The sequence below is a fragment of the Ahaetulla prasina genome, chromosome 7 (assembly GCF_028640845.1).
Source record: "Ahaetulla prasina isolate Xishuangbanna chromosome 7, ASM2864084v1, whole genome shotgun sequence".
Classification (NCBI taxonomy): domain Eukaryota; kingdom Metazoa; phylum Chordata; class Lepidosauria; order Squamata; family Colubridae; genus Ahaetulla; species Ahaetulla prasina.
Window position 1 is genome coordinate 42,040,499 of NC_080545.1, and position 21,245 is coordinate 42,061,743.

Below are 21,245 nucleotides of genomic sequence, written 5' to 3' on the forward strand. Positions count from 1 at the left end.
TGTACATAAAAGAAAAGATACGTTCATCAAGGTACAACATTTACAACACAATTGATGGTCAATATATCAATATAAATCATAAGGATTGCCAGCAACAAGTTATAGTCATACAGTCATAAGTGGAAAGAGATTGGTGATGGGATTATGTCAATAGAATAGAATAGAATAGAATAGAATAGAATAGAATAGAATAGAATAGAATAGAATAGAATAGAATAGTTCTTTATTGGCCAAGTGTGATTGGACACACAAGAGATTTGTCTTCAGTGTATAAACTCCCAATGTACATAAAAGCTATAAGTGATAAATTATGATCATAGTCATCATAAAAATACATTCATCATAAATCATAAGATACAATACTTAGTGAGAGTCATAGGATACTAAATAAGCAAGCAACATAAATCATACTAGTAAACTAAATGGGATGACAGAGAACGAGGTGGCTGGATGGAGTCACTGAAGCAGTAGGCATGAGTTTAAATGGACTCCAGAGGATGGTAGAGGACAGGAAGGCCTGGAGGAATGTTGTACATGGGGTCGCGATGGGTCGGACACGACTTCGCAACTAACAACAAAGTAAACTAAATAAAAATATAAGTCGTAAAGATACAAGCAACAAAGTTATAGTTATAAGTAGAAAAGGAGACAGCTAATAGGAAAGATTAGAAGAATAATAGTAATGCAGCCTTACTAAATAGTTTGACAGTGTTGTGGGAATTAGATGTCTGGAACTTCTTGTTCCAACACCTTCTGGAGTTCAATTAGAGAATGCTGATGTAAAGATTGTGCACATTTTCTCTATATTTGGTATAAACACTTACCACACTGACAAAGAATACCATACAAGTAAGCGAAAATCCACTTGTATAACCAAGATAACCTTTAAAAATAATAAGTAAATGTATAGTTATTTGAAAAATGAAATGATAGTACAATTTACTATTAGTTAAAGATAAACTATATATTTGAATAAGTAATTGCTTACCTAAATTTTTTAGTAGCGAAAGGGGGAGAATAATTCCAATGCTCACAAATATTACAAGATAGTTGCCATTCAGATACCATTCTCTAATTTAAGGAAATAAAATATGAATTAATGAATCTCATAAATAGATGGTTTTTAATAAATATATAAAAGTAAGCATAAGCAAAAACATACCCACAATTATCTTCGAGTCCTAAAAATGCTCGGATTACTTCTGGCAGTTCATACTTAATAATAAAGAGGTAGCTTGACATTGCTGTGAATAACAAACATGTTATCTTAGTTGAATAGGATGCTTGAAAAGGGACATACAAAAGATTCAGCTGATTAAAATTTCAGTCAAATAGAAATGTTATTCATGCTAAATTTACAGTTGGGGAGGACGAACAATGCTATGAGATGTGTAACAATGTTGGGTGTTAACATACTTGTAAAGACATTGGGAAACAAGTGTGCTGTATATTGTGACATTTGTGTGATGTTGTTGCCGCCACTGAAAAGTATAGGACAGGAATCCTAAACAAGTAGGATCAAAATGGTCATATTTTTTTAAAAATGATCTCCAAAGCAGTGATGGGTTTCAAATTTTTTTACTACAGGTTCTGTGGGGTGGCTTGGTGGGCATGGTATGGCTTGGTGGGCATGGCTTGGTGGCATGGCAGGGAAAGGATACTGTAAAATCTCCATTCCTACCCCACTCCAGGGAAGGATACTGTAAAATCTCCATTCCCTCCCCAATCCAGGGGACGGTTACTGCAAAATCCCCATTTCCTCCTGATCAGCTGGGACTTGGGAGGCAGAGAATAGATGGGGGTGGGGCCAGTCAGAATTTTTACTACTGGTTCTCCGAACTACTCAAAATTTCTGCTACCAGTTCTCCAGAACTGGTCAGAACCTGCTGAAACCCACCTCTGCTCCAAAGGCATTTAAAAGCACATGCAAACGTTAGCAATTGCTTGTCATAGATTAACACTGTTCTGTAATCACACAATCCATATGACATGCTATAATTTTCTGAAAATCCAGAATTTCTTATAGCAAATGCAGACAACATACAAATATAATAAATAGTCCAAATTACAAAACAGTAATTTCAGTTAGAAAAATGCTACTTGGACAATGTAAATTATGCACCATTTTTACATTTCTAAATGTCATTTTTCAATTGTTCCATATCAAGTGTTAAGCTACTCTAAAATTAGTTTTCAGCAGCTATTCAAATTATATATATTACTTGTATACCATGTTTGGCAATACAGTTAAAAAAATAAATCTAATTCAAGATTACGATGGTATCAGTGGTAGACAACTGTTTCCAATTTTTATCATTAGACAAAACATTCTTATTTTAAACCTTCTCAACTGTCATTTCCAACTTACCTCCAATGTTCTGCATTGTGAGAGAAACAAAAGCACCAATTTTTCCAGTCCATCCGAATGCCTTTTCACCTAGTTTTTCATATATTAGCGAGCCTAGGACCAACAGGAAATGGAGCATTTTAGGTTTTGATTTGACTCTTTATGACAGCTCACTGGTTAATTTAAGATAAATACAAACATAACATTTTCCGACTAAAATTAGGAAAGGGAAAAATTTGACTAAAACGTGACTGTGCTACCATTCAATGCTGGCTCTGATTTAAGATTTAGGAAGACTTTAGGTAAAGTATCCTAAGGATGCAGTTCCATTTTGAAATGAAAGGACATAAAACCTGAACATTCTTTTGGCTGCATCTGATTCCCAAGATAAATGGTTATCAACCTATGGTCTGTGGAAACTGCGGGGACTACAATGTCATCATAGGAAGTCCATGAAGGCTTGAAGAAATGTTATGACTTAGATCTTGAGTTATGTTTTGGGGGTCTGTGGCACAAAAGACATTTAAAGGGGGTCAATGGGGAAGGAAAGGTTGAGAATCACTGCCATAATACATTTAAGAAGTTTCTGGTAAATGCTCAATGTTAATTTCTGAAGCTAGCAACACTACATATCATTTTGAGGATCTTCTTGGTAGAATGATAGCACTGATGATAATGTATAGTAAAAATAGTTGTGGTTATTGAGTGTTAGAGTAAGGAGCCTGATATTGAGTTTGAATATGCTTACTTAAAATATTTCCCCCCTCCCCACATTAAGTAAATCATACCTCCTTCTTTGGCTGTCTTCAGTAGTAGGTGTACTGAATAGAGTGACATTAGTGCTACACTGAAGAGTAAGATTCTGAAAGACATATGGAAATTGGAAATATAAATATAAATGAAAAAAACAATTATGGATAAAGGCTTTCCAGTTCTAATAAGTGAGTGAGTGAATATTTGGCCTGCCAAGTGGCCTCTTTATTCCCCCTCGCTCCCAAGGCAGCTGGGTAGCATCTGTCTCCTTGTGTGAGAAGCAACTGAAGGGCCTTCTCGCCAGGAGCGCTACCCTTGTTCAGATTCCCCACCTCCCTCTGGTGGCCCTCGGCCAAGTGTGGCTGCCCCACCAACTGACACCAGCTTTGGCGACACCACCACTACTTGTGCCCAAAATCTTTCATCTTGAAATGTTTCTTGAAAGTCACCCCAAAGGGGTGAGCAAGGTAAGGCTCCTTATCCTATGTTCTCACTAGGGGTAGTCCTCGATTTATGGCCACAAAAGAGCCAAAAGCAAGTTTGCTGAGCAAGATTTAAGTGAGTTTTGCTCCGTTTTGTGATTTTCCTTGCCATCATTAAGTGATGTTCAGTAGTAGTAAATAAATAGAGACTGTATCTTGTTGAGACCTTTGAGGTGAGCAGCTGGGAGGCGGGGCCAAGCATGGTGGGTGATGTCGAGTTGGCCATGCCCACCCAGTCACATGCCCACCCAGCCATTCCTAGTCAGCAGAGAACCGATTGTTAAATTATTTGAATTCCACCACTGAATATATAGTACTTTAGAGTTAAATTTTAACATTTTTTAAATCAAATTTGTGGATTTATTTTTTTTAAATAAAAATCTCTCTACTTTTATCATTTTTAGAAAACACTATAAGAAAAACCATCAGATTTGCTGATATGGACAGAGCGGCTCAATATGAATATTTGTTCACACTCCTGCTTAAACTTCCTGATTGTTAACTGATATTAAGTTGTAGTTGACTAGTGGAGGCATAATTGGGAATTCTTGTTTGATTTAAGTCAAAATTTTTGTGCTAAATTTTTCACAGGTTGCTGATGGTGTGAGGGAGGAAGAGTTTGATGGGAAAATGTTCATTCCAAAACTTATCTATGCTCTTCTGATTATGATACTGAATTATCATCCAAAGTAAGAACACTAACATAAATATCTTTAAGGCACATTTTTTCCTGGATAAAATTATCCTTTACTGTTACAAAACCATTGACAAACTACATCTATTTCCTTTTTTTCCTCTCATGTCTAAACCTTGTCTCAATCTAGAATCCAGTCTAGATTGAGCAACAATTTTTAATTGAGCAACAATTTTTAAATTTTTAATAAAGGATTAAACAAATATTCTATTTTTAAAAACTTCACTATCCTGTTGCTGAATATTTGTTTCATCAATTTTTTAGTCTTAAATACTGAGAGTATTGAGAGAATATTTGTTGGTAGACCAGTCATCAAATTAAACATCATGATTGAAACAATTGTAATCATTTGCTGAATGGAACAGCTTTAAAAGTTGTCTCCTGCTTTGATAGATCTAACTATAGTTAAAACTTGCTCGGAAACATCTGCTGTTGTACGTCAAAGGATACACTGTATAGATAGTGTAGGTCAGCTGTATGTCACTACTGTCAGCATTGCTAGAACATTTGGCATAGTAAGATATTAGATGACAGAAGTCTATATCTACATATTACAGTTTCAGATTGAGGGTTATACAGTTCAAGCAAAATCTCCTGCAGCCCCATCATTGGGCAAGCTATCTAATTAGTAGGATATCAATATCTGTTCTAAATCATTTACTTTTGGCTCCCTTTTTTCCATTTGAGAAAAACAGATATAGATTGTTAAGTATATAAGGTATTGTTTGGATTTGCCCCAAAGACTGAAATGATACTGGATTTTACTATTACCGTATATACTCGAATATAAGCCGATCCGAGTATAAGCCGAGGTCCCCAATTTTACCCCAAAAAACTGGGGTAAACTGGGGACTCGAGTATAAGCCGAGGGTGGGAAATGAGGCAGCTACCAGTCGGGGAAACCCTCCCTCCCTCAGCCGAGAAGGCTGGCGGCTCCCCCGCCCCGCCCTCTCACTGCACCGGCAGGGCTTCCCCGCGCTAATGCAAAAGCCCGCCAAGTTTGCGCCATCCGGTATAATGTGAAAAAAAGAAGAAGAAAAAAACTCGAGTATAAGCCGTATATACTCGAGTATAAGCCGAGGGGACGTTTTTCAGCACAAAAAACGTGCTGAAAAACTCGGCTTATACTCGAGTATATACGGTATATGTGCTGTTTGCCACAGTACCAAGTAAGTGAATTCTGCCATGTCCAGGTTTGTATACAGGAAATTACTATCTTATTGTTTCTCATATGTTAAGAATATGAGATAATTCGTAACAAGGTTATATTAGGATATATTTGGATTGCTTCTCCTGTTAGCTTTTTTTGTACTCTGTATTTGTCCTGAGCACAAAAAAGTTCTCATCAAATAAGAATGCTTCATGTTTGTATTCTCTCCCAATTCCTTTAAAAGTGGATTAGTAATACTTTAGTATTAACCAATTGCATAAGGGGTGAGTCCTAAAGGTGCTTTTTCAAGAGGCAACTGGACATTCTGCTTTTTCTTTGAACACATTTTGTTTCTCATCCTAGAAGCTACTGCAGCTCTGAAACGAAACGCCTTCAAACAAAAAGCAGAAAGTCCAGTTGCCTCTTGAAAAAGCACCTTTGGGACAACCATGACCTGGATGACTGAGAATCTCCATAGACATAAGGGGTGAGTCTTTTATCCTATGACTAGATCAGCAATAGAACGTATTGATTAAAGAACCTTATGGCACAAAATAAGATACTCCTAATTTTCCTCACCATTTTTTAAAAAAAAACATGGCTTACTACTTACATAAAAAGGACAATTCCAGTGTTGGCCATGGCATAGGATAACCCTAAGATACCACTGCCCATGATGGCGTTGCTTAAATTAAATGCCGAAATACCAAATGAAATATTTCCTGGATGCTGTGGAGGGAAAAAAAAAACAATGAAGATTTATTAATTGTACCACTGCTCCAGAAACAGGCCTACAACATAACTGTTGCCAATAAACTTACATATTCATCTGTATAACTTTCCATTTTCTTTTTACCCAGGAAGCCATTAGCAAGAAACCTTTGGCTTTCTGCATCATCACCAACAAAGTGGCTGAAAGGTGAGAAAAAGCAAATGAAGCATAAGTCTTTATAATTAAAATAAAATGAAATAACTTTACATTGTTCTGACCAACTTTAAATAACATAAAATAACATGGAAACATGACATAAATAAAACAAATGGCCAGCACAGATGTAATTTTCTTAGTGCCAGATAAACCATTTTGACTACTGAGGCTGTTAGTCTTAAGACTTAGTAAAGTGGACAATATAAATTATAACAGGAAACAGATTAGCTGTTGGGAAAGGGAAGCAATACATGTAGTTCTCAACCTATGATCACAATTGGGAACAATTTTTTATTGCTAAACCTAAACTAAACTAAAGTTTAGGTTTAAACCTAAGCAAGGTGATTGTTAAGTAAATCATGCCTGTAATTAAGTAAAGTAAAAGTAAAAATTTTACAACCTTTTTGCCACCGTTGTTAAGTGAATCTCACAGCTATTAAGCAGATTTGGCTTTGAAGGAGAAGAGCAAGTAGAGATGAGGACGTGGAGTTGAATGTGTCATCAGCTTATATTATTATTATTATTATTATTAATCACATTTATATACCGCCCTATCTCCCGAGGGACTCAGGGTGGTTCACAGGCAAGTAAAAGACATATAAATACAGACTAAAACCACAGTTAAAAAACTTATTCTACAAAGCCGAATTAAAAAGCAATATAAATAATAAAAACCATTTAAAACCAATATAAATTTAAAAACTAATCCAGTCCTGCGCAAATGAATAAGTGTGTTTTAAGCTCGCGACGGAAGGTTCGGAGGTCCGGAAGTTGACGGAGTCCTGGGGGAAGTTCGTTCCAGAGGGTGGGAGCCCCCACAGAGAAGGCCCTTCCCCTGGGTATCGCCAGACGGCACTGCCTAGCTGACGGCACCCTGAGGAGTCCCTCTCTGTGAGAGCGCACGGGTCGGTGAGAGGTATTCGGTAGCAGTAGGCGGTCCCGTAAGTAGCCCGGCCCTATGCCAGTCTATAGTCTTTAGATTGCCACCAATGATGCAAGTCCAGCTCCCCTTGAATTCCTTTAACCTTATTTAGTGCCAATTTAGTGTTGACCATTAATTGACCAGATTCTTGTGTGAAAGCTTGACTAAACATTCTGTGCTGCAACTTGATGTATAACCCTGGTCCTTTTTGCCTGACATGTTTACCCATTGACTGTTTTTTGGAAGTTGGCTGGGAAGGTTGAAATTGGTGATTATATGATTTTGGGATGCTAAGCCATTCTAAATACATGCCAGTTGCCAAATGCCCAAATTCTGATGACCAGAACATGAGGATGCTGCAACAGTCATAAGTGTGAGGATTGATCATAAGTCCCTTTTTTCAGTGCGGATTAACTTTAAACAGTTGCTAAATGATCAAGGACTACCTGTATTACACAGTTCCAGCAGCAGAGTGTTTAATAGTTTAAAATCAAATGTACTGTCCAAATCATTAAACAGGTTTCAAGGAAAGAGAGTCATCTGAAAATGAGCATTGGTTCTGGTAACTTCAAATATTAACTTATACAGTATGTGTGATCAGTTTGAGAGTAATAATGAGAATCCTCAGAGAAAACATTAATAATAAATGAAACGAAGTGTTGGGCAAAACACTAAGAATAAGTGTTAAACTGTGCAGGCAAATTTGCAGATTTCTTTTTATATATAGGTAGGAAAAATCCCATCCCAGAAATACAGGTGTTGCCTTTTACAGGAAAAGTAGAAACAGGCATTTTCATTTTCAACAATATCAATTATTTAATCATCTGACTTCCTCCAATGAAATTCTATTACTTTTCTATCATGTTTTGGTCTTGTACTTTCTGGCAACTACATTGCTTCCTACCTGCTAATAGTAGCCTTCTCTGGATCAACCATATCTGCATCATTATCTTCAGTGCTGTCTCCGCTGTTGCTCTCCTCATCAAGTTCTGTGTTGACTTTCTGCAATTCCAGGCGATCCATCTGAGCAGTCAATGATTTCCAGTAACACACACACACACACACACACACACACACACACACACACACAGAAGCAACTTCAGTGTCAACAGAACTGGGCCTTCAGTTTAAAGGTTCTGCATCCACAAGATGTTGATTCTTGGAATAATAAGTTCTATAACAGAATTAAAAAAAACCACCAATCTCAAATCAGAGAAATGGAAAGGGATGTAATCATATTTTAATATAGAAAAATGTGTATGAATTAAAATGTTATCCATAGTTTCTTTTCAAAATGAGATGTACAACCTACATATGTCTAATCTGGATCCAAGCCCACTTGAATTAAAAATTGACAATTGTATTTATGACATTAAATACAGCGTAGAGTAGTATTACTGCCCATGACATCAATCTTGTGAAAATAAAATAGAAGATCAAGGGGAGTTTAAGAAATGCCACATACAACATTAATTCACATCCTTTATTTTACAGTCTCCCTTTCTCCAACATTTATATTTGAATTCCTATCAAACTTCCAGAAGAAGCCTTGCTAATATTCCAATTCTCTCTCTATATTATTATTCTGGAAGTTATTTTAAAAAATCCAAGGGAAACATTATTTTAGTAGGTGTTATGAATAAGGGCCGTAATAGCTCGGGCTGTTAGAGCCTGTTATTAGAACACAATAGCCTGCAATTACTGCAGGTTCAAGCCCGGCCCAAGGTTGACTCAGCCTTCCATCCTTTATAAGGTAGGTAAAATGAGGACCCAGATTGTTGGGGGGGCAATAAGTTGACTTTGTAAAAAATATACAAATAGAATGAGACTATTGCCTTATACACTGTAAGCCGCCCTGAGTCTTTGGAGAAGGGCGGGATATAAATGTAAACCAAAAAAAAATTAAAAAAAATGGGTGGGAACAAATTGAAGGAATGTAGAAAAAATGATTTAGTCATTTAGAGATCCAATAATGAGTATAATGAAAGTTTGATGAGTGTAAGCATAATAAATCATGTGCACAAATGTGCACCCATATTGAAAGATTGTATTAAGATCAAAAAGTATTATTAATTTGACCTTTTATGATACAAGACTGCAAATTAGTGAAGGACTGAAGGAAGATTAAAAGTTCTAAATGTAAGATGGATCTTTTTTTTCTCTACATACATGAAAGAAAATCAAATGACTACAGGCATAAAAACTACACATCCTATATGAAAAGTTATAATCATCTCTCAATAGAATAAAAATTGGATGAAGAGAAAAGCAGTTATTGTCATAGAAATAAAATCTGTTTTAAAAATGGCTACATAGGACTAAACAAGGATATCCAATGGAACCAGTTGAATTAAAAATAAAAGCAGAGAAATGATTTGGTATAAAACAAATGAAATTATTGTTTGAAGGAATATTTTATCAATCTGTATGATAGCAATATTGACATGTCAAAAAATAAATTTGAAACAAATGTGATGTTATAGAGTTAATGAAGAACTCCCTTGCAGTAAGATGAGCAGCATATAAATTTAATCAATAAATAAAATACATAAATAAAGATGATATAAAAGATATAAGTATTATGAGAATGTTGAAGAATGGCTACTTGTATAGAAGATGTAACTGAAGAAATCTTAAGACATGAACATGACTATTATGACTGTGTGATGTCTTTAATAAATATGTAAAGATTATATCAGTGCTCACCAAGTGAAACAATGCTATTATGATTTGCTTATGCTATTAAAAGGGAAAATCGGAGAAGTGAATGTAAAGGGAGATTAAGGTTGCCTAGGAAATCACCTGACAGAATTGTTATTGAAAGGGTACAAATGGTGACAATGAGAAAAATCGTGGAGCTCAGGAAGATGTGTAGTTCAGATTTATGCTCTCCAGCAAATCATTGAATAAAGTATGAATGTGAGAAAGAAAATGTGTGGAACATTCATTGATTTTGAGACAGTGTATGATAAAACAATTGTGGAATGTTCTCTGTGAATATGGATATTGAACACAAGTACAGCATGCATGAGTGTAAGCATAGAATGCTTAATTAATGATTCAGCAGTGAAAAAAGAGTAAGACAAAAATGTGTGTTTCTTTAATGTATAAGGAATCCTTGGGGTGATGTTAGAAGTATGAAATTATTGTCTGAGCAAATGTGTTGCAGAAAAAATAGATTCCATGATGAAACAAAGATATTGAAAATTAATGTATTAAAACATGGTGACTTGTATTTGATAGGAAAAATGGAATGAACAGTTGCAAATTATACTGTCAACTTTGAACTGAATCTGGCCGCACCCATTTTTCTGTTCTTCAGTTGCCACACAGAAGGGGAAGGAGGTTGGAATGCATTACTAGACACAACAAAGAACTTTCTCCTGAGATGCAAGGTCTCTCTATTGGCAACCGGTAAGGTTGGGGAAGGAGTGCATGAAGAGCCCGCCAATTAACCCAATTAGCCAACGTGACCTGTGACACTTGGGTTATTTCCTAGTTTAATTATACTGAAACCGTGGGAAAGATTTAGATTTGGTTTTCCATTGAAGCTGTGCCAATATGTTCTCATTAAAGAAGACCTTTCAGAAAGAGCCAAGTCTCAGAGTTCTGATCTGCTTGGGTTCATTAGTTGGAGCCTTGACATTAAACCAAATTTCATAAACCTGAAATTAAGCCCCGACCAGGTCAACACCGAAGGGGTGCAATCAGGGGTGAAATGCTACCGGATCGGACTGCATCGGGCGAGTAGGTAGAGGAGATTGGTTCTGGTTCGCCAATCCGGTAGCAATCTCTGGCTGGCCACGCCCCTGAACCAGTCCACGGCCTGCATTCCAGCCTTTGCAAGCTGGACACCGGAACACCGGGAAGGCAGCTCGCCACCTGCTTGCCCTGAGGTCAGGGGCTGGGGCCCATTCCCCAAGGCCCCGGAGCCGCCGCCTGCCCCAACCAGGTCTGGGAATACACCATTCCCCGACTCTGGCCTTTTCCCGGAGCCGCTGCCTGCTCTTCCTTCGCCCACTTGCTGCCCGCTCGCCACCTGTTCGCCCTTCACCGTTCACCCAGGGCCCAGAGATACCTCATTCCCCTGAGACCCCGGAGCCACCCCCTGCTCGCCGCCTGCCTCAACCAGGTCAGGGAATGCACCATTCCCCAACACCAGCCTTGTCCTGGAGCCACTGCCCACTCTTCCTTCGCCACACGACGTATACTTACTTTCTTCCAGTGGCTGGCTGCCAGGAAAGGCAAGCGTCCAAAAATTACTGGAGTCCCCCTCCTTGAATATGCCGCCACCATTGCTGCTTGTTCCATGCACCAGCTGCGCAAGCGCACACCGTTTATTTCATTTCTTTATCAGCGGCAGGTTGGGTGTGCGCTTGTGCAGCCGGCGCATAGAACAAGGCGGCATATTCAAGGAGAACAACTCTGATAACTTTTGGACATTTGCCTTTCCTGGCAGCCAGCCGCTGGAGGAAAGTAAGTATATGCCACGTGATGAAGGAAGAGCGGGCAGCGGCTCTGGGACAAGGCTGGTGTCGGGGAATGGTGCATTTCCTGACCTGGTTGAGGAGGTGGCGAGCAGGGGGCAACTCCGGGGCCTCAGGGAATGGGGTGTTCCTGGGCCCCGGCCCCTGACCAAAGGCAAAGGGCGAGCAGGCGGCGAGTGGGCGGTGAGTGGGCGGCAGCTCCAGAGAAAGGCCGGAGTTGGGGAATGGTGCATTCCCCGACCCTGTTGAGGCAGGTGGCAGCTCCGGGGCCTAGGGGAATGGTGCATCCCGACCTAAGGAGAAGGGAAAACAGGTGGCGAGCGGGTGGCAAGCGGGCAGAGAGGCTGTAGCTGCAGGCATCTCGCCTACCCTGTTCAACATCTATATGAAGCCGCTGGGTGAGATCATCAGTGGTTTCAGGGTGAGTTATCATCTGTACGCTGATGATACTCAGCTGTACTTTTCCACCCCGGACCACCCCAATGAAGCGGTCGAAGTGCTGTCCCGGTGCCTGGAAGCTGTACGGGTCTGGATGGGGAGAAACAGACTCAAGCTCAATCCCTCCAAGACGGAGTGGCTGTGGATGCCGGCACACCGGTACAGTCAGCTGCATCCGCAGATGACTGTTGGGGGCGAGTTAGTGGCCCCAAAGGAGGTGGTTCGCAACTTGGGCGTCCTCCTGGATGGACGGCTGTCCTTTGATGAACATCTGGCGGCTGTCTCCAGGAGGGCTTTTTACCAAGTTCGCTTGGTCCGCCAGTTGCGTCCCTTCCTTGACCGGGATGCCTTATGCACGGTCACTCACGCTCTGGTTACATCTGGGTTGGATTACTGCAATGCTCTCTACATGGGGCTGCCCTTGAGGTGCACCCGGAGGCTACAGTTAGTCCAGAATGCGGCTGCGCGAGTAGTAATGGGAGCCGCTTGTGGCTCCCACGTAACACCACTACTCCGTAGCCTGCACTGGCTTCCTGTGGTTTTTCAGGTGCGCTTCAAGATTTTGGTTACCACCTTCAAAGCGCTCCATGGCTTAGGACCCGGGTACTTACGAGACCGCCTGCTGTTACCCTATGCCTCCCACTGACCCGTACGCTCTCACAGAGAGGGTCTCCTCAGGGTGCCGTCCGCCAAACAGTGTCGGCTGGCGGCCCCCAGGAGTAGGGCCTTCTCTGTGGGGGCATCGACGCTCTGGAACGAACTTCCCCCTGGCTTACGTCAAGTGCCTGATCTTCGGACCTTCCGTCGTGAGCTAAAAACACACTTATTCATTCAAGCGGGACTGGCATAATAGTGTTAAATTTTAATTCGGGGTTTTATTATATTTCTAAAATTTTAAAACTAAATTTTTTAATTTATCAGCCTTTTTGTAATTTGCTATGTTTTAAATGTTTTAATTGTATATATTTCGTGTTTTATCTTTGGCTGTACCCTGAGTCCTTTGGGAGAAGGGCGGTATAAAAATTTAATAAAATAAATAAATAAATAAATAAAATAAAAAGGGAAAAGGCAGAATAGAAATTATTTTTTTTCCCTACTGGGTTCTGTGGCCGTGGCTTGGTGGGGGGGGGTTGTGACTGAGTGGGCATGGCTGTGAATGACATTGAGTTGGCCACGCCCACTCAGTCACAGGACACACCCATCCACCAAGCCACACCCACAGAATAGGTAGCAAAAAAATTTAGATTTCACCCCGGGTGCAATAGACTCAGGAAAGCATGGAGATGGAGAAAATGGGAGAAGCAACCACTAACCCTAGTGCTGCCCCAGCTGGGATCACACTATAGGCAAGTCACTTCGGTGAGGCAGCCCTCCCACTGATGGCCAGGCCAAAGATTCATGTGGAAAGGACTGAGAAGCCAGTGACACGGGAGAAAGCCCTAGCCACCAAGGACTTTTACCAAGCGGAGGTGGGTGCTGGGTGCAAGTAGATACCAAAGACCGCTGAAGTGGAATTTCCTGAGGTCCCTTTGGTTGCCGGCTGCTCTAGTCCTGAGATGGAAAGTGAAAAGAACCACTGAGTGGGACGAGCACAGGGAATGAAAGTAACGTGGTGACAGCAGCTTGGCCAGCTGAGCCATTGCTGACTTGCCAGGGCCAGAGCTCAACCCTGATGGTATGAGCAGCCAGCCCACCTCCCCAACCATCCAGGGGCAGTGAGTCCAAGCTGAGCACTCCAAGGCAGCAGCTGGCAGCAGTTTTGATGGGGCAGCGTCAACCTCCTCCTGGATGGCACGGGTACCCACCGTTGCCTTACTATCCATGACCTGGTTGGTTCCCTGGTCTGTGGACACCCCCTCCTCCCCCACCACTGGCAGACCTGCAACCTACAAAGGCCACATTTGACAGAGACCCAGAGAAATTGGCCTTCTTCCTCAACCAGGTGTGGACCTGGACTGCTATGGCCCAGTCTACCCATCAGACGTGGCAATGGTGAATGCTGTGACCATCAACCTAGAGGGGGAAGCTGTAAAGTGGGTGATGAAAGTCTATGATGAAGACGTGCCAGAATTGGGGAGTGTTTAAGCCTTCATGGGGGAATTGATAGCCAAATTCAAGGACAAGTCTCAAGCCTTGCAAGTGGAAGCCAAAATCCAAGACCTAAAGCAGAGGGGCATACTCCGGTGAAGGAGTATGCATGGGAGTTCCACAGAGTGGTCAGCAAACTGTGAGACTGGCCAGACCAACTGTTGGTCTACTATTTTAAGGAGGGCCTGGACTGAGAACTACTATAGGTCTGTGTTTACTGAGGGATCCCCAAACAAATGGTACCGGATGGCCATAGTGATGGAATTCGAACTCAAGCAGTGCAAGAAGTGCAGTGCACCTGAATTGAAGCCCAAATGGAAGCAAAAGGGTCACTGATTTGGACACTGATCTGTCACCATCCTGCCTGCTGACCCCCTTCCTGTTCCAGCCTGAGTCCCCATCAAGTGCTTCAGATGTGGCCAGGAAGGTCATTAAACCACTGAATGTCTGGCACTAACACCCCAGCTGAATGCAACCCCAGCTGCATTGTCTAAGCCAAAAAAACCACCGCAGAAGGGTTGGAGACATCAAGCTTTGTGCAACAGGCAATCGAGGTCTCCCCCCTTCAAGTCAAGGAGAGGGAACTCCGGCCCAGAGGGACTATCAGCCTGCCCCTGTGACAGCGATGATGAGGGCAAAAATGACCCGATGGTAAGTGAAGCTATCCACCCCTTTGCCATCCCCTCAAAAATCATGGTGCCAAAGTCAGGAATCCAGAGAAAAATGGATGCAACTCAGATTGCACCAGGTGCCTAATTAGCCTACTGATGGTGCTGAAACTAGGGACCAGAGTGAGGAGACTGCCCCAATCCATGAGGTTTGAGCAAGTCGATGGATCACTGATAGGAGGGTCCTCTGCAATGCACCTCACTGAAACAGTGCCGCTAGAGATGGGCCAACATTGGAAGATCATCCAATTTGTAACTGTCCCAAAGATGACAGAGGACTGGGACTGTCCTGGATAGACAAGTGAGGCCCGATGAGCTGGTGGGAAGGGGGCGAGAGAGAAATGAAGCTAGGAAGAGGCCCTGTCCCTCCTCAAGGCAGCCAGAAGGGAGGAACTGTCCAGCACTGGGTGGCAACTGAAGGAAACAAGCTCCCTAAAGCTGTTTCAGAGCAACCACCAGGAGCCCAGCTAATCCTTAAAGAATATCGAGACCTAGTGGGGGTGATCAGCGAGAAAAAATGTGACGTGCTAACCCCCCACTGCTGCACCAGCTGTGCCATTGAGATCCTACCAGACACGAAGCTCCCTAAACCAAAAATGTACTCCATGACCCCAAAGGAAATGAAGGAGCTAAGGGAGTACTTAGACAAAAACCTAGCCAAAAGTTTCATCCAACTGGCAAAATCCCAGGTGGCCGCTCTCATGCTGTTTAAGGAGAAAAAAGATGGGACAATGAGACTGTGAGTGGACTTTAGGGGGAATAAGTGATGTGTGTGTGGAAAACATGTGCCCCTCCCCCAATGACAGACATGCTGTCCCATCTAGCAAAAGGGAAGATCTTCACCAAGCTAGACCTATAGGAGGCATACTACAGAGTGGGGATCAAAGAAGGGGATGAGTGTAAGACTGCTTTTAACTGCCCACTAGGCAGCTTCCAATTCAAATTAATGCCATTTGGGGTCCAAGGGATGCCTGCAGTCTCCATGCAACTCATAAATTAAGTGATGCATGAGCACAAAGGGGTTCTAGTGTATTTAGATGACATTCTCATCTTATTTATTTATTTATTTATTATTTAAATTTGTATACCGCCCTTCTCCCGAAGGACTCAGGGCGGTTCACAGCCAGATAAAATAGACAATAATATTACAATATAAATACTATTAAAATACAATTTAAAAACTTATTCAATTGGCCGAAATTAAAATTTAGAATAAATGATAAAAAAACCATTAAAAAACCCACAAATTAAAAAAACTAATCCAGTCCTGCACAGATAAATAAGTGTGTTTTAAGCTCGCGACGGAAGGTTCGGAGGTCCGGGAGTTGACGAAGTCCTGGGGGGAGCTCGTTCCAGAGGGTGGGAGCCCCCACAGAGAAGGCCCTTCCCCTGGGCGTCGCCAGATGACACTGTCTTGCTGACGGCACCCTGAGGAGTCCCTCTCTGTGAGAGCGCACGGGTCGGTGAGAGGTATTCGGTAGCAGTAGGCGGTCCCGTAAATAGCCCGGGACAGTTTTGGAAGCCATTTTTGTCTTTTAGCTTCCTAATTGCCACATATATTAACCTGGGAAATTGGGAGGGTTTTTTGTTGGACCGGTGGAAGAATAGACATAACAACTCTGGGAGTCAAGGACATTTGCTTGCACCTGGATGGGAGTGACTGGGGATTGTTTCCAGTTGAGCCTGAAGGATGGATTGGACCATGTGATGAACTTGTCGGTGTGGAGCAGGGTTGTGAACTTTCAACTGGGTGGGGAAAACCTGGAAGCTTTCAGATTCAGATTTTCCCAGATGTGCCAACATGACATCTCTAATAAAGTGGGACTTTGAGGAATCTATTGCCATGAAGTTTTATTTCGTTGGGGGATATTTTTTGGAACCCTGACAGTGGGTTGAATAAAAAATGAGTAACTACTAAGAATAACATTGAAGAGATTCAGTGAGGATCAAATTACAAAACACATATGAGAAGAATGAGAAATTATGGCTGGGTGATGTTGATGAGTCCCTGAAAAAGGTAAGCAAGTATAGTAAAATAACTATATGTGAAAGATAGTTTGGGAGCAGAAAAAGATATCAAGAGCTGAGGTGAATGTGTGTTGGGATAAAATAGTTGTAGTTGTTTTCTTTCTTTTTATTTCTTTTGCCTGATGCCTATAATTTCTGGCTTAATATTTCTTATTCCTTTTCTGCACTCTGCATAATATTGTCTACCGTAAACAGATATCATGATGGCTAATTAGATGAAAGTGTATTTAAGCAGAACTACAAAAATGTACCCATATTGTGACACTTCCTCATGTACATATTTATTATCCAAAACAGCTGAATAAAGCTGTTATTTTATGTTCTGTATATAAATACAATAAATATAACCATGATTTCATTTTTTCATTTTTCACCTTTTCATTTTTTGTCAATAATAGCAGCTGTTATTTGTGGTCCAAATCTAATTATTAACAGTGACTGTTATTATTAAATGAACCAGCTTTCACTGACAGGGAAGTTGGAATCTCCTAATTGTTATCTGATCAAAAGAAGAAAATTAGTTCTGTATCTAATAGAATGCACATTAAATGGACACAGAATGCCAGGCAAGTAAGCACCCCATATATATTAACATTACAGCCTTTATATGGAGTAAATTCAACTAAATCAAATTAATTTATTTACGTATAAGTACTTATTGAGTGTATAATTAATATTAAATTAGATTAAGATTAAAACATTGCAAAATTGAAAGTTAATAAGAAAAAAGGGAAGTAGCATGAATACTTCTAATTCCTGTTTTTTGTCACGTTTATTTGATGTGCCATTTGATTTATTTCCCAAGATTTTAACCTGGAATATTAGCAACTGGGAGAATTTTCAAGCCTACCTTTACTAGATTTAGATACAGTATGTTGCTCTTAAAAAATAGCTACTAAGAAGCTTAGCGTGCTGAGAAGTGAATGCACTTAAAACATTTAAATGTTTTTCAGTACCAGCAGACTGATAACAAATTAAAATAGATTCTGTATAGAAAAGTAGACATTAAATCTAGTTCCTTAAAATCGTTAATTTAATTTGTTTCAAAAGAATGTAAAGTTTCTAATTTGGTTTCCTATCTATAATAGCAGATCTGTATATTCCTTTCTATGATCAGTCTGGTAACTGACAATGATAATTTAATCAGGCATCCAGGCAGAGATATCTAGTTAGGCTTGTATTGCAGGCTTATTTTGATTCCTAAGATACATGACCTCTACACTGTCTTCCTTGCATTAGTTATATAAATAATTATTCACACTTTGCTTTCTGGCAACCAGAATGACAACATCTGTCTGTCTGTCTGACTGACTCTCTCTTTCTCTCTCTCTCTCTATCACCTCAGTATCATTCTATCATAAAAAATAAAGCTACAAATCTATTCCTACTTCCTTGATAGTAACCATAGAATTAAATAGAACTTCTAAGAAAAAATTTGAAAACAAAACAAATTCTACTTCATATTCCTTTTTCACAGATAAATAGTTTATTTATTTCATTTATGCAACTGAACTGAAATTCTAACTTAGAATTCTAGACTACACTTTCATAATACCTGTCACATATAAGCACCTGTTTTGATGCATGCCCATGTCAACTGTCTATAAACATTTATATTTCCATCTGTGTTCCAATATTTATTTCAATCACTCTTGTTTCAACATGGATAAAGATGTGCATCCTGCCTTGGGTTGTTGATTGTAACTAGTTTATTTTGCAGACTCTAGTTAATCAAGTACTTATCCCAACATGAAAAAGAATGTTAACTTGTTTTAATCTTTGTAAAATCAAATGCTTTTAAAATGCATTTTAAATGTGAATTTAAATCAGACTCTGAGGGCCTTTCTGTTATGGCTGTTTATTTATCATCTGCTTCTCACAGGTGAAATAATCCAGAAAACCATTCTCTTGACTATGGAAGAATCAAAATCCATAGAAGGTACCTGATGAACTGGTTGAACCGAATTAATGATATGAATACAGATGGAATCATGTATTTCTTCAATCTCTATTTAATCTTACTCAACTCAACAGCTTTTCTTCCAGGGAGCATTTTAAGAGATTAAATTACCACCATGGCCTATTTACCTAAAAGTCAACCTTTCTGAAATTAATTGGGACTGCTTTGTACAACATGTACACTGGGATTTCTGGTAAATCAACTCAGAATGCACAATATGTGAAATAATACTCTTGATATTGCCTATCCTGATGAAATATGTAACCCTTACTTCAAATACATCTGTATATTATCTACATCTGCACAGGGCTTTTTTTTTTTGCCATTGGTAGTATTATTGCAAAAAAACAAGCAGGCAAATGATGTAAATATGTATTATAAGCTAGTGTTATGGGGTTCTCTCAGTCTGGCAATCTCCAAGTACATTTACTTGCCAAAATCACCTTTAGACCATAACTATGCATTCTGGCTCTGAAGAGTAACAGATTGGGCATAGACTGGCATAGCTGAAGGGCAACAGGCTGGCACAGAGACATCATATTTCAATATTGATACAATATAAGGAGAGTTTTGCTTTTGGGAAGAAATCTGCTTTGAGCATCCCCATGAATTCATGGATGGTCAGTGATCTAAACTTAGGTGCTTTCAAAGAATGCAGAAAATATCAGGGTTCCAAGTAACATCCCCAATGAAAGAAGACTCCGAGGCTAGAAATTCTGGTTATATGAGCTCTCAGGCTATGAATCTACAACAGTATGATATATCTTCAGAAACCTCAAGGAAGTGGATTATATTTAGTGAAAAATGTACTTTCTACAGACACACAAATATAACAGCATGTTCATTTGCAAGTTGTAAAAACATGTGTGCCCACCTGAATGTAGATTACATTTGTATTAAATTCCATAGGTTGCAGACATAATTGAAGGCATATAATACATTTTTGTTGATATACATAAATAATGCATGGAAAGAAGACTACTTTAGAGATCTAGGCAAATTTCTTAAAGAAAACACCATTTTAATAAATTGGAATAAATCCTATTTAATTTCATTTCAGAAGAAGTTAAACCAGGCATCTATTTGCCAATTGTAGTACACATAAAATTTCAAAACATAATTATGAAGCAGTATATTTTCAAAATTAGCATGATGATACATATAATGTAATACTGCATGATAAATATCTCTTTTAGATAAATATCTCTTTTAGATAAATATCTCTTTTAGAGAAAGATAAATTGACTTACCAAATTTAGAATCAAATTTACAATGAATTCCAAGAAAAATCTAATCCTGCTGCTGAATCATATTTAGCAATGGAATAATCTTAGTAAACCTAAACATTTACTGAATATTTTCAATTTTGAAATATTAATTAGAAATTCATAATAGGTTTGAAGCTTTAATTGAAATACTGAATAATTACCTTTCTTTCTTTCTTTCTTTCTTTCTTTCTTTCTTTCTTTCTTTCTTTCTTTCTTCCTTCCTTCCTTCCTTCCTTCCTTCCTTCCTTCCTTTCTTTTCTTTCTTTTTTTTAAATGGCACCTATCTTTCAGATATTCCCTATTTAAAACCTTCCACAGTTGCACTGTGATTTAAAGGAAGATGGGAGTATATTAGATAAGCCAATCAACAAAGAAGTTAACTCAACACCTCCCTTTGTCAGATTTGCGTCACTTTAAAAAAAATGGAATAGAAAAAGTTTTAGTGCATGTTCAGGGCAAACATCACTTTCACCAGAAATATTTACTTTTCAAACTTGGCTATAGTACAAAATGCACATCTGTAGAAAGCCTGGTGTAGACTTTTATCAAGTTACCTGGACACTATTGACAACCCATTTTGTTAAATATTACTTTAAAAGAAAAGTAAATTTTCTAAATATTAAATTTTTGAGGATATTGACTAAAAACTAGATGATTTTAAGGAAGCATTCACTTAATTTTGATCTTTTAGTTTCTAGATATAAAGATAGTGCCTCTGTCTGCAAATATCTTCAAAGAACTTTTAATACAATTCAGAATGTATTAAGAAATAGTACTAAAATGTAGATTCTAATAAAATAAAATAGAAAAGAGATTAGAATAAGAAAGTTAGATCATAATAAAAAGCAACTGAATTTCTTTCTGTAAAGGCAATGAACATGGGCCTTTAGTAAGAGAGTATTAGTGAGATGTGAGTGAGAATGATTACTGTCTTCTTTTCTATTATGTGTAAATCTTCCTATTTCATTTAGGTGCTTACATGGAGAGGGCAGCTTGGTGGATTAGACCAGTCATTTATCTCTCCAAATGCAG

General features: G+C 39.4%; 1 protein-coding gene across 1 annotated transcript in view; it reads right to left on the reverse strand.

Moving 5' to 3' along the window:
* SLC38A4 (solute carrier family 38 member 4) overlaps positions 1–21,245 on the reverse strand; it is a 55,282-nt gene that overhangs the window by 10,524 nt on the left and 23,513 nt on the right. The window contains exons 2-9 of the mRNA XM_058191443.1: positions 8,181–8,450; positions 6,248–6,338; positions 6,040–6,155; positions 3,136–3,209; positions 2,369–2,461; positions 1,163–1,244; positions 989–1,071; positions 825–883 (exon numbers count right to left, since the gene is read on the reverse strand). Of these exons, the coding sequence (XP_058047426.1) occupies positions 825–883; positions 989–1,071; positions 1,163–1,244; positions 2,369–2,461; positions 3,136–3,209; positions 6,040–6,155; positions 6,248–6,338; positions 8,181–8,299 (717 nt within the window). The 5' untranslated portion in view covers positions 8,300–8,450. The remainder of the gene's footprint in view (positions 1–824; positions 884–988; positions 1,072–1,162; positions 1,245–2,368; positions 2,462–3,135; positions 3,210–6,039; positions 6,156–6,247; positions 6,339–8,180; positions 8,451–21,245) is intronic.